Source organism: Amia ocellicauda, chromosome 6, assembly GCF_036373705.1.
Source record: "Amia ocellicauda isolate fAmiCal2 chromosome 6, fAmiCal2.hap1, whole genome shotgun sequence".
In the NCBI taxonomy this organism is placed as follows: Eukaryota; Metazoa; Chordata; class Actinopteri; order Amiiformes; family Amiidae; genus Amia; species Amia ocellicauda.
In genome coordinates this window covers 27,389,368-27,402,531 of record NC_089855.1, presented here as the reverse complement: position 1 = coordinate 27,402,531, position 13,164 = coordinate 27,389,368, and the positions used below count along the sequence as shown (strand labels likewise).

At 39.8% G+C, this 13,164-nt stretch overlaps 1 protein-coding gene across 2 annotated transcripts in view; it reads left to right on the top strand.

Annotated features, from left to right (window-relative positions):
* Nucleotides 1–13,164, top strand: part of uggt2 (UDP-glucose glycoprotein glucosyltransferase 2) — a 74,756-nt gene that overhangs the window by 16,811 nt on the left and 44,781 nt on the right. For both annotated transcript variants that reach the window (XM_066706714.1, XM_066706713.1), the window contains exons 12-20: nt 2,220–2,311; nt 2,520–2,670; nt 5,468–5,587; nt 6,843–6,928; nt 8,143–8,278; nt 8,627–8,758; nt 9,523–9,687; nt 9,912–10,035; nt 10,761–10,859. In XM_066706714.1, the coding sequence (XP_066562811.1) occupies nt 2,220–2,311; nt 2,520–2,670; nt 5,468–5,587; nt 6,843–6,928; nt 8,143–8,278; nt 8,627–8,758; nt 9,523–9,687; nt 9,912–10,035; nt 10,761–10,859 (1,105 nt within the window). The remainder of the gene's footprint in view (nt 1–2,219; nt 2,312–2,519; nt 2,671–5,467; nt 5,588–6,842; nt 6,929–8,142; nt 8,279–8,626; nt 8,759–9,522; nt 9,688–9,911; nt 10,036–10,760; nt 10,860–13,164) is intronic.

Genomic DNA, 13,164 nt, shown 5'->3' with positions numbered 1-13,164 from the left:
CAGAAAAGTCAACAAGAGTTTTATTCTGCTTCTCCTCCTTTTGCTGTTGTAATGGGGGGATGTTTTTCCTCATGGTATATTCATTGTATTTGTTCTAATTACATATCATCCCTGCAGTGATTAGATATAGATTTGATCCTTTGTTTAATATATATATTTTGCTGATTCACCCTGAACAATATACTGACCACACAGATGGGTCTAGCATTGAGCATTCTCCCCAGTGGATATCCTAGTAGAAAGCAATTGCCAGAGACTAAAATCCTAATTGGTTCCAGAAAGACTTAAATGACTTTCAAAGACTAAGGATTTTGTAATTTGTATGATAGTTAGTCATGCTTTTGCAAGTACTAAAATTCCAGCAAATATTTAAATGCACTTATATTATGTAATGCTATTTATTAATGTAATTGTAAATTCGGAGCTCGGAAAGCCACAAATTTATTAATAAGGTGTGAAAAGGCTCAATGAAAGATTTGTAACACCTACCATTTTTTTAAGTTATATTTAGTGCATACATGAAGGGATATGTTAGAATTCCATCCTGATATGAGAGAGGCACCTAAAAGCAGTGGTTTAAAGCTACAACTATCTGTATTTCTGCTAGTCCATCCGACCACTGAGCTAAAATGACTCCCAATGTTTTTTCGTAGCTGGTGGTGGAAGCTGTCAGTGGAAATATTCCTCTACACCCACAGCTATTTGGCACAATATGAAAGGACTCTACAGGCTTACTCTGAACAGGGAAGAAGACCCAGAACCTGTAGCTTGCAGCTGCTCTGTCGCCACAAATACCAAACAAGCTGTGTTGAAAACAAAAGCTTATATAATGGATCCCGCAGACTGGCAGCTTGGTGGAAGCTTTCTGCAATTCTACCTGCTAATCTGAATTACCTTCCTTCCAGAACTGATTTTCTGACAAAAGGCCAAATGCTTAAAAGTCTCTCTAAACCCCCTGAATGCAGCATGGGATGAGTGCCTTCTGCAGAATCGCCGACCCCTCACCGCGACAGGGCTCCCCCATGCTGTGTTGTCCGGGGCATCTCAGTATCTTACTGTGCAAAACCCAACATTAAAAAGAAGCCATAAGGTGGTAATGATGCTATAATTTGATCCAGTCAGCGTCAAGGTGTCCAATAAAAAGCAGGAGACTATATATTAAGTGGTGTATGATTGGAAACTCAGCGGGACTTTCTCTGGCAATGGTACAGCAGCACTGTTATTGCCTCTAAACATTGTACTTCATTGGATAACAGAGTGTTCTTCCTGGTGTGGCTTTGTACTTAATGGGTGAAGGTCTATTGTAGATACTGCCCACAGGCTTCTTGGGAAGAGAAAAAGTGTGGCACTTACTAAATGGCAGAAGAACAGGGGGAGCTGTAGTAATATTGACTCTGCTCCACTGAAAATTAAATGAATCATTTATTAACCAATGTCTGCAGTTTTGGGAGAATAATTAATGTATTTGTAATGTGGGTTATTACAAGAACAGTATTTACCGCATTGTAAATGTATGAATGTTGAACACACAGGCAGGGAGCACATATTGGGATGCACAAAATGCTTATTTTGTTTCTTAAACAACTTTGCTGTCTACATCATAAAATATAACAACACATGTGTAATATGTGTTTTTTTTTTTTTTACACATGCTTGATTGTTAGTTCAGTGGTCATGAACCCTTAATGTTCACAGAATGATGAAAATTAAGGCCATGCTCCTACAGTATGATTTGAAATACAAAATATAGCAGTTTGCACTGTGCTGTAGCCTACACGGCGGTGCCTGGAGTAAAATAATCATGTAAAATAATAGGTGGTGAAAACAACTTTTTATGACGACAAACTGATGGTTCTTTCGGGAGAAACAGGGTGATGAGGCCATCAATTTGTTTTATGATTTTCATGACTTTTCTGATTTCCCCCATTGACTTCCAGCAAAACAGCTCTAGAGTTACCACCCCAGTGCCGTCATGGCATATTTTTCGATCTCTGATTTCTGGTACATGGAAGGAGCTGGACATGAAAAACTCACTCCACAGAATATGTTTCTACTTATAGAATAACCTGGGAAAATATGGATTTTCGCTGGCGTTCTCCTTTAAAACAGATTTCATCTTTGTTTCACATTATTTTGAGTTTCAATATTGTTTGTCGGTTTGGAGTTTTAAAATAAATTCAAAAACTGGATACATTGTGTCTTTTAATATTTCTTTGCAGTATCTGAGTGAAACATTAGGAATTCAGCCCGGGGAAGCAGGCCTGTTCATCAATGGACTTCATATTGATTTAGATCTTCATAATCCATTCAGGTAAGGCTTGAGCACAGCCAGGGACCAGCAGAAATGCTTGTTGCTTGTAATACAGTTGTCTTCGAAAAATAATGTATTTTCCTGTCAGCTGCCAGCATTAGCATTACTCGTTAAATGTCCCTAACAGCTTTCAATGGACATAACCTGCATGTTTGTTAAAAGCCTTACTAATGTGTTAGTGTTTTTCTTTTTGGGGGGGGTTAAAAAGTATTCTGGATATTCTTAAGGCGGAAGGAAAGGTCATGGAGGGTCTTCATAACCTTGGTATTAAGGACAGTGACCTCAGTAAACTTTTGAGGCTCACTGTGCAGCCTGTGGAGGACAGCTTCGCCCTGGATATTCGGCATCCTGCTATAATGGTGAGCATCCTTCATGGACTACTGGCATGGTTTTACTTACTTTGACACAGACTTGTTACATACTGCTTAACACTAGAACTGCCAAGTCCGTCTTTGTAAACAAGTTACACTTTATTTTTGTATTTACTCTGCACTCTGTGAAAGATACACGGTTGTCTGTTCTTCACTTTTCCTAAATATGCGTTTCAAATACCCTGGTGTTGTTTGAAAGGCAGGATTGCTGAAATAAAAGTTAAAATTTAATTTACCTAGAGCCGCCAGAAGCTGTCATATTGAGTGCATAGGATACAATAGTTTTCGCTTATACAGTATAATGTTTTTTATGCATGAACCAATACATTGCTGCTGACATATTGAACTAATGAGATCAATGTGCAGTCCTACCGTGAATAAAAGTGTAGATAAAATGAATAATGTATTTTAAAACAGGAAATATCCAAAGAAATATCTGTTTTGTGGTAGATGTCACAGAAGTTATTTTTTTTTTTGTATCATATATTGCAGCCATCAACACTTTTATTCTCTACAATAAGCTGAGTTCACAGACATTGTGATTTTATTCTTTTCAAGAAATGTGCAGGCAATAGGCCTAATAACTAGAAAAAATACATTATCTATTCCAAAAAGCCAAGGAATTTCTCAAGAAACATTCTGTATGCAAGAAAAGTGCAAGCTGCATATAATGTATGTGGTTTTGTGACCTGTTAAGGTATATAAAGCCTTTATTTAGTCTTGTATTACTTTAGAAAACTTTGTTGTATAGTATAGAAATCCACCAGAGATGTTTTGTACAGAAGAAAACATGAAACGTTTGCACAAAATGGTTAGCTCAAATCATAACTGCATGCAGGTATGTGAATACTCTGGCTTAATAATGTTTTTATTTTTTATTTTAATGCTGCTGTTAAATGTACAGCTTGTGGTGGTTTTAGGTATGCCTTAAAGTTAGGCGGTTCTAGTGTTAAGAGGCAGGGCAGAAGATTCCTACTTATCTGTTGAAGTTTTGGAAAATTAAATTACAGTACCAATTTGAACACCTGATCATGTTGCAGCATGCTATGGTTCTATGTGGAAGTTTTTACAGTTGGATGTGGCTGTATGCTTAAGGTGTTTGTTGGCAGATGAAACGACTGCAAAGTATTTGAAAAATGAGTGAGCTAATGCAATTATGTTACTAATATAATTCCTAACCTGTAATTGTTTTGGATTGTGTGTGTGTGTGTGTGTTTTTTTTTACGCACCTTATACATTAAAATAGCCTGATAAAATCAACTTAAGAATTCAAGGAGCTGAAGTGAGGAAATTGTTTTTTCTTCTGCTTATCCCTCACTGTGTTTTCTTCAGACTGCATCATGGAATGTATTTCTGTACTTCAAAAAATAAAACGCTGCTCAGAGTTTCATGTTAGCATTCAGGGATCAGAAAAATTAATCTCTTCAGTGTCATAATGCCATGCCTGCAAAATGAAATAGATGTGTCAGAATAAACTCCTTTACAGTGATGCATACCTCCAACATGTTTTCAGTCAGCCGTTAGGTAATTCATTTTAACTCTTCACCCTGTTTTGATTATTTGAAAAAGAATTTTCGCACTGGTATAGGTGAACTCTCATATTATTCACAGGAAGGGTCTCTGTACCTGACATTGCTCTCCAGGTTCAGGAAAAGTGGCTTTGGGACTGAATGGTATACTGGATTAGTCCAATGTCCTCTATCTTCGACACTGCAGCTCATTTCCCTCGATCCATTCAGGGGTTGGATGGAGCAAATGTATTATTATCTGCTCTGGTACGAGTGTCACAAAAGCTTTCGCATTCTCGGTTTTCCAGCACAGAAGAGCAGAACTAAAAACACTTTGAATTTATATTCTTGTTGTGAGCATAGAAGAGGACTGAATAATATATATATTTTTTTTTTTTTTTTTTTTTTTTCCTCAGTCAGATGTAAGGTTAAAGCTTCTGTGCATAAAAATAATAAGATGTTCTAGGAAACCATTAAAGGCCAATTCTGTTCTCTCACTTGCTTTGAGAAAATGATTTCACATACTGCATTATAATTTTATTTTTCTGTCTATGGCCTTTGGGTAAGTGGTGTCCTGTGGTGACTACCATCAGCGCTGACTTTAAGTAGACGTTAGAAAGAAAATTACCGAAGCCAACTAAAAATATCCTCATTAACACCTGTATATTTTTTCTTCCAAGGACTACTTTACTATTGTCTAGGTTATGTTACTTAAAACTATAACCCCCCCCACCCCATGATATATGATAAAAAAAATGGTTACCATGGTGAAAGGCACTGTTTTGCCTGTAAGATTTAAAGGAAAGCCGGTGGAATTGACACAGAAATATGCCACAGGCATCTTACATGGCCGAAAATCGGTGCTGCTTCGCCAAACAAATGCATGATATGCCATAAAAATATGCCAATTTCCTGGATTAATCAATACATATATCCTGAACATACTTTTGATTCACCAACTATTTCTAATTTGTCATTCACACCAATACCTATGTGAACAATCTTGTTAAAAGACAGGATATCGTGTGAATGACACCGCAGTAATGGGTGTTACTCCGAACAGCACAGTTATAAGACGACTTTATACTTTTATTTTTAAGCACAAAGGAAAGGCATTTAATTCAAACAAAATATGAAATACGTGCAGCAGACACAGGCAAATGGAGTAGGGTATGGCTTCCTACTAAAACGTCTAATGAACAATGAATGGTATGTACATTTCATTAATGAAAGTGTTTGCTCTGTAGTTGAATGCAGTCTTTTCTTTGTGCTTGTAGTGGGTCAATGACATAGAAAAAGACTCCATGTACCGAACGTGGCCTTCTAGCTGTCAAGAGCTACTTCGGACAACATTCCCAGGTGTCATACGTCAAATACGACGCAATTTTTTCAGTCTGGTAAGGTACACCATTACACCTCTTCTTCAATTACTTTATTATAAAATATAGATAGATAGACAGATATAGCGCCCATTCCACTGACTGGATTTTCATTAATTGGGTCCACACTGTTCTTAGGTTCTTCTTTTTTTAATCACTTTTCTGAAAGATATACCAAGAATAAAAACCATGTGAGCTTTGAAAGGGGAAATAGTAAAAGCTGACCTAGAGAATTATAACTGTGATAAGGTTTCAGACAGTGGCTTGTTTGCCACAGCTCCAGTGAGTGTTTTTATAATAGTTGTTTGTAATTGTATAAATGTGTGTAGGTGTAGTGTCCTCTAATCGTTTTGACAATTTATTTGCTGCACAGTGCCAAGCACCTCACATAGTAGGTGCTTACTGAAGCTACAAGCACATTCCACAGAATCACTAAAGCACATATAGCAACAGTCAAGAAGATTTTTCTATCTCAAAAGAATGGCTTCTACATTATCACACCATCTTATTTACCGAACTGAATGTGTACAGGACTTGGCACATTAGTGGCGTGTTATGAACTCTGACTCTCTGTGAGGAAACTGTTGTGAGTTGGTGCTGTTGATGGTACAAAAAATCCACTTAGCTGAACATTTTTTAAATATGGTGGCAGCTCTGGAAAATTATTGTTCACATTTTGGAAGGTATTGTAGGGCAGGGGTACCCTCATAAGGACTGAATGTAGGCTGTATTAAATCAGACAGAAAGATAAATAAGATTGTGACTTGGAGCTTTTTGCATAATATAGTCCAACCATTATTTATTCTTACAAACAGTTTAATGATCATTTTATTACAAAATATAGCGGAGCAATTTGCAAGTCAGTGCAAATCAACATAATTCTACATAATTACAACAGATGTAAAATATGCAAGTTCATTACAATGGAAAAAGGCAATTCAAATTACTGTAACTATTATATACTTAGGTCACATGAGAAAAAGACTTCCCTAGAAATCATATGGGGGGTGAAAAAGTCTACATCAGTTCAGTTTGCAAGGATGCCAGACTGTCATGAAAAGTTATGGGTGAGATGGTAGCAAATTCAAGTATGGTTGATCTGGTTTTGATTCAGTAAATTATAGCATATCTGCCATTTGTAAAAACTCATGTCTCCCTCTGTTTCTACAGGGGGCCTACAAACACATTCTAGGTCTGCTTGGTGAACATTGCTCCTTAGCACCAAATCAGTGAAGTTTATTTTGTATTCCCTGTTATGTCATCTTGTCTGCAGGTGCTGTTCATTGATCCATCACAGGAAGACACAGGTGAGCTAGTTAAACTAGCAGAACTTTTCTACCAGCACAAGATTCCTCTCAGGTATGCTTCATTTCATAACCATATCAATTAATGCTGTCAAAAACACTAGGTTACAGTTTGATCAGACTGCCTTTACTTTTTTTTTTAATATATTGGATTTAGTGTATCCTGGCCATTAAATATATATAAACCTGTTTTTTAATAGTTTTAAAAAAAATATATTGTTAGTAAGATGTGCCCACAACCTTCAAATTAATTGTTTAAAGTTACTATTAAGTTGTTCTTATTTTTTTCTCTCAAATGTTTGACCTTTGCTGTGCTGAGGCATTTTGTAATGATCTATCTATCTATCTATCTATCTATCTATCTATCTATCTATCTATATATATGTGTCCTCCAGATTTATTCTTACCCCTGAATAAATAAAGAAACGTATAAAAGAAAGAAAGATGTATGGATTGGATAATGTGTTCTGCTGAAAAAAGTCTAAAAATGCTATAATGTAATTTTATTAGCATTGTACAGAGCAAAGTCATATTGACGAGTGCGCTGTGTAGTTCTCGACAGACTTTTTTTATTATTATTAAACTGGCTTGCTCATTCCCCAGGTTTAAATTTGCAGTCAAATGATCTGCAGTTGCTCGCCAGGTTTTGCCTGGCACTTTGAATTAATGCACAGATATCACGATCCTGGAGTATGTGCTTCCACCCACTGTTGCCCTTTTCGGATGCTGTCTTTCCTTCAGAGTTCCATGTCAACATCACCTTTGACACCGCTGCTCATGAACCATCAGCATGCTGAGCTGTCTTGGTCACTGAAGCTCCTGCCAAAAGTGCCCCAAAAATGACCTCTCTTTCAAAATCACTGAGTGTCCTCTTGCAGCCATGCTAGCCTTAATTATAGGCAACCAGACCTGTCCAGCATCTGTATACATGACCCAAAGCATGCTGGGATGTTATTTGCTTAATTAACAGCTGAGCCTCACCTGTATGGAAGTCCTTGCTTTTAATATACTTGGTACCCAGGCTTTTCCATTTTTTTCACCACTACCTCTACCACCACTTTTGTTTTTTAATGAGCATTGATTTTTCTTGATATTGTAGCACTGCTACCTACATTGTTTTAGATATTCATGATTTTCACTGCTGCATTCTGCTCTTTCTGCTCCTGTACAGTGTTTTTCCTTTGAATTATCAAATCTTACAAGACAAACAATCAAAAACAAAAAGTGAAAAGATTTACTCCTATTTATATTTATATTTCTGTTGCACAGGATTGGGTTTGTATTTGTTGTCAATACGGATGACAAAGTTGATGGCTACCTGGATGCAGGAGTTGCACTTTACAGAGTCTTGAACTACATATCTGAGGAGTATGACTTTTCACAGGCTTTTATCTTCATGGTTTCTGTAAGTATCTGCTAAATAAGTTATCTGCTAATCTCAAAATATAAAAATATATATTTTTAAGTACTGTAATACCACAACAGATTTAATAGTCACAAAGCAATAGTTTAGACTAAGTTTAAATATATCTATTCTTCATTCATTTAATTGAAAGGTAAATATCATAAACTAAAATTTAGTTTCAAAAGTTTAACTTTACTATGATGCTCTTCGTGAAACTTGACAAATTAAAGGTATAAACTAAGGCAAAAACTGGGGATATCAAAATTAATAATATTAAATGTAAGTTTTGTTTCTTTGCTTATAACAATGTTGAATCCAAATCTTTATGACCACTGCTTGCACTTCCAGATGTACAACAAAGTAGAGAGTGGAGAAGGTCTCACTGTAGATACAGTGGTTGGATATTTGAAGAAAAAGTTTCCTAGTGCCAATGCTCCCAGAATTATTGGTGTGGAGTCTCTGTATGACGACAAAAGGAAGGTAATGATTACATAGTAGGATTAATTCAAGATTACCTTCAAAGACATATATCCATCCATCAGCTTTTATCAATCCACTGCACAATGAGTCCTCCCCATAGGGGAACTTTAGCCATAATTCACTGTGCTGCCCAGACAGTTTGTAGAGCACACACACGCAACTTCAGGGTAATTTACTGTAGCCAGTCAACCTAAGCAGCATGTCTTTGGGATGTGGGAGGAAACCGGAGCTCCTGGAGAAAACCCATGCAGGCACGGGGAGAAAGTGCAAAGTCCACACAGGCAGACACCTGAGTGTGGAATTGAGCTGGGGTCCCTTGAGCTGTGAGGCAATCCACTGTTAGTATATATAACCAGTCATACATCAATATCATCATCAGCATATATTGAGTACCCTGCATGTGATTATTTATTTATTTATGCGCCTTTCCTCTCATGGGGGGTACTACATGTTAAAGTGAGCCGGAGACATTGCAAGAGCAGATCAAAGCTGGACAAAGGAAGATATCAAATGGTTCTCATGAGATGAAGAAAGAACTAGAAAAATATTACATAAGTTATTGGAAGATGAAATCATAGATTTTGCAGGCGTGACATGGAAAAGAGAAGCTATAGATGGAAACAAGTGGAAACATCCTGGGGAGGCCTTCATCCAGCAATGGATCGATTATAGGCTGATGATAATGATGAGGATGATATGTAAATATAATATTAAAGGAATGTTTCCAGATGTTTGAAGTTGACGTGCTCTTGCTGACTCAACAGGCAGGAGGGGTTTTCCACAGGAAGAGTGGGCTGGGTGTGTTACCCCAGGCTCTCTTCAATGGGGTTCCCTTCAGTAATGAGGAAATGGACCCTGATGACCTGGAGACCGTTCTTCTTCAGCGCATCATGGATGCTACTAACTTTTTCCAAAGGGCAGTTTTCATGGTATGTAAATCAAGCAGCTTTTTGTGCACTGTGGGCTCTAAATATTGTGTTCTGAAACTGGCATGGATCACCTTGTTAATTGTGTTTAGTTTCTATATTATGAGGTTCACCAGGTGGTTTATAACTACCCAACACTCTCCCTCACCAGTTGCAATTTTCTGTGTAAATATTAAAGAGCATTATGAAGGCTTCCCACTAAATTGGGCGATTTGGTGATGTCACAGGGTCAGCTGAATGATGAAACCGATGTGGTTGAATTCCTGATGGATCAGCCACATGTGGTGCCACGCATCAATCCTCTCATTCTGAGTCCCCAGAGGAATTATCTGGATCTCACCTCCACCCCAGGTAACACCAATCATGTTCAATTCGTTATGCATTTTTCCTTCTGTGATGTTGCTGCTAAACATTTACTGCTCTAAACCATAATAAAAGCATAGTAAAGTGCAGTTTAAGTGCTATAAAAGAACACTAAAGCCTGGAGAGGTATAGAGAACCATGAATTATATGAGGGTGTCTGATAAGAAATAAATAACGATTGCTGAGAAAACCTGGCAAAGTAAAAGCTTAATACAGGCATTGGGAGATAGTTAAACGATGTACTAAATTACTTTTGTCAACTTTCACAAGGAATATAATTTGCTATCTGTAGTTTTTAAATAGCTTTTGTTGTTTTGGGTAGTTTAAGTGTTTCATCTCTGGGATTTCCTGGATGTTTTCTTAATAAGGTAGAAGATGATATTGAATTTTATTTATTACGTGTGATATGAGAAATTAAGTATGAAAACAAAGGATAATCACATTTTTTTCTTAGGTTCAGCATTTATTTTTAACTCCTTGCCAAGGTATCAGTTTTTTAATTCACCTGAAGTACCTTATCAGATGTTAAAGGTGAAAGGTAAAACTATGTCATGCATTGAAAGATAAATTGTTTCCACCATGCTTTCTTTGATGATGTTGTTCAGAATACCTGAATGTCCCACTTTTCTTTAGAAGCAGTGTTTGCCAGATGATTAATCTTACAATGTGTTACAAATGAAGTAGAAATAATGCTAAACATTTATTTTTTCCAGCTTTAGAAGACTGGCTTGACACAATTACTTTCTCATACCTGGACTCCAGAGACAAGAGTGCGGTTATTTCCGAAAATATGAAGTATATCACTAAAACCGGTAAATACTGTGTCAGTTGATTCCCTTGGAAAGGTTTTATTTCATTCCATGTGTTGTCTGTTCCCTTTCAAAACGAAAGACAACCATTACCGAATGGGAAGAGCCTTCTGGCCTGCCAATCAGTGAAAACATGTACCAAAACTGCCCAATAGGGGCCCTGCTGGCAGGCGGAAGACCCGCCCCCAGCGTCTGAAAAGTCTCCTCCTGACAGCAAATGCCTGCCATTTCTTCTTTCACCTTGCCAGTGATACTGCTTTTAGTCTTGTTCGCTTGCGTGCATAATACAAGTTGGAGAAGTGTGCTCTCTTGCTCTCCGAGTTGGATTATTTGGATAACTATCCACTTGCGCTCTATCACTACCATTGGAGCTTTGCTTCTCTTTCGAGGTAAGTCTACAGTGGGAGTCTCGCTCGGAGCCGACTTCGGTCTCTCCATTACTTCCTGTACCATTTTTTCCTACAAATTTGAGTGAAGGAGAAGGAGTGAGAAAGCGATGCTACTCTGGCTGGAGCAGTCTCCTGCAGTTTCGGTCAGTTGACCACCCCGCCCGCTTCTCTTCCCATCTCCCAGTCCAGGGAAATCCCCACGTTGACTCGATCTCTGCCGGCGGGAGTGTAAACCGCTCAGCACTTCGAGAGGAACAAGACCGACCTCCCTCGACATCAACATCTGTTGACCTCTCGACCACACTGTCGATGTCTCGACCATACCGTCGACCTCAACCATCCCTCCTCGACCTCAACCACCGCTGTCGACCTCGTCCTATTCCATCGACCTCTCGACATTGACATCAACATTTCAACCTTTCATCGACCTCCCGACGATCCTGTCGACATCTCGACTCTCGACGTCAACAACGTTGATCGTTTTCGAGGCGCCAGGACGACCCATCGACAAACCTCGACCGAAAACAATGTTTATTCGACAACATCGAGGTAGACAGTATTTCCTGTGAGGGGTTCAGCGAAGTCCTCCTACCCCAGGAATTGTCTGTATATATCAAAGGTTTGGACGAGGAAGACATCAGGACAGACCTCTTGCTGTCCAGGATGAAGCCTAAAGGGGCGTTTCATTGGTGCTCCGGGTGCCAGAGCTAGCTGCCCTCTGACGATGGGCATGACATCTGTGTCCAATGCCTGGGCGCTGAACACACCCAACAAGCACTGTCAGGCAACGTAGGCTGCGAGCATTGTACAGCTTTCATGGTAGCTAGAGGGCCAGGAACTCCCCGCCGTCTTCAAGAGCCTCAACGAGCTGTCGCGGTGGAAGGTTCAGGTTCAGCCCCACGCAGGCCCCCCCTGTGAGTGTCATCACAACAACAAGCCAGGCGGCGATCATCTTCATCCAGGGCCTTCCCCGGTGAGGGTGCAGTCTGCTTCCCCCTCTCCGCCTCCTCGCAGGCATCCTTAAAAGAGGAGACCACGCTCCCCCTGAGGGAGATCCCTGAGGGATAGACAGTCCTGATTCCGCTCATCTCAACTTTCTACTCCACAGCGAGTTTCACCATGCCGGTACCCTCCCCCTAGAAGGCAAGGGGCATCTCATTCCTTGAGAGTGTAAGAGGAGGAGTTTAAGAGCACGATGCTCCGCCGATTTGGGAAAGTGATGGAGACCTTGGCCAGTCAGCAGTGCATGCTGAACAACATGTGAGCACAGCTGCCGTCAGGAAAGGAGGCCCACTCCCCCCCAGCTACCACTGCCGCCTGAGGAGATGCTTTCCCACGTGGCTTCTCGCTATGACATCTCGGATCCCCCATCTTACACTGGGGAGGCAAGTTCAGTTTCTGAGCAATTCATGGGCCCAAGTGCAGAGTTCAAGGTGCTGATAAGGCGTGCAACACAGGCAGTGGAGATTCCCTGGTCCCCTCAGGAGGAGGTTCCGAGAAAATAGGCTTGTGAGGGAAAAAGCCTGTAGACCCTCGGAAGCCTTGCCCCTCTTCGAGGATTGTGGACATTGTCCAGTCCACCTGAAACCGGACAGCATCTGCTCCTGCGACTTCCAGGCAGGCAGACGTGATGTGCGCAATGGTGGGGGTGGACCAGAAGGGCCTGAGATCCTTCCCACCAATAGGAGACTCAGTGGCTAGACTGGTGCAGGACCACGGACGCTATGCTGAAGAAAGCCTATTCAGCCAAAACTTGGTGGTCCAGGGCATCCAACGCACAGGCCATCCTAGTCTTCTACATGGGACACCTGGCAGGTTGGATGTAGGAGTGACACTCTGCAGTAAATGAGGAGGAGCTGGAGCTTGTGTCTGCATATATGATAGATTTGTTGCGCGAGGCAGGGAAAGCCATGGGGAGA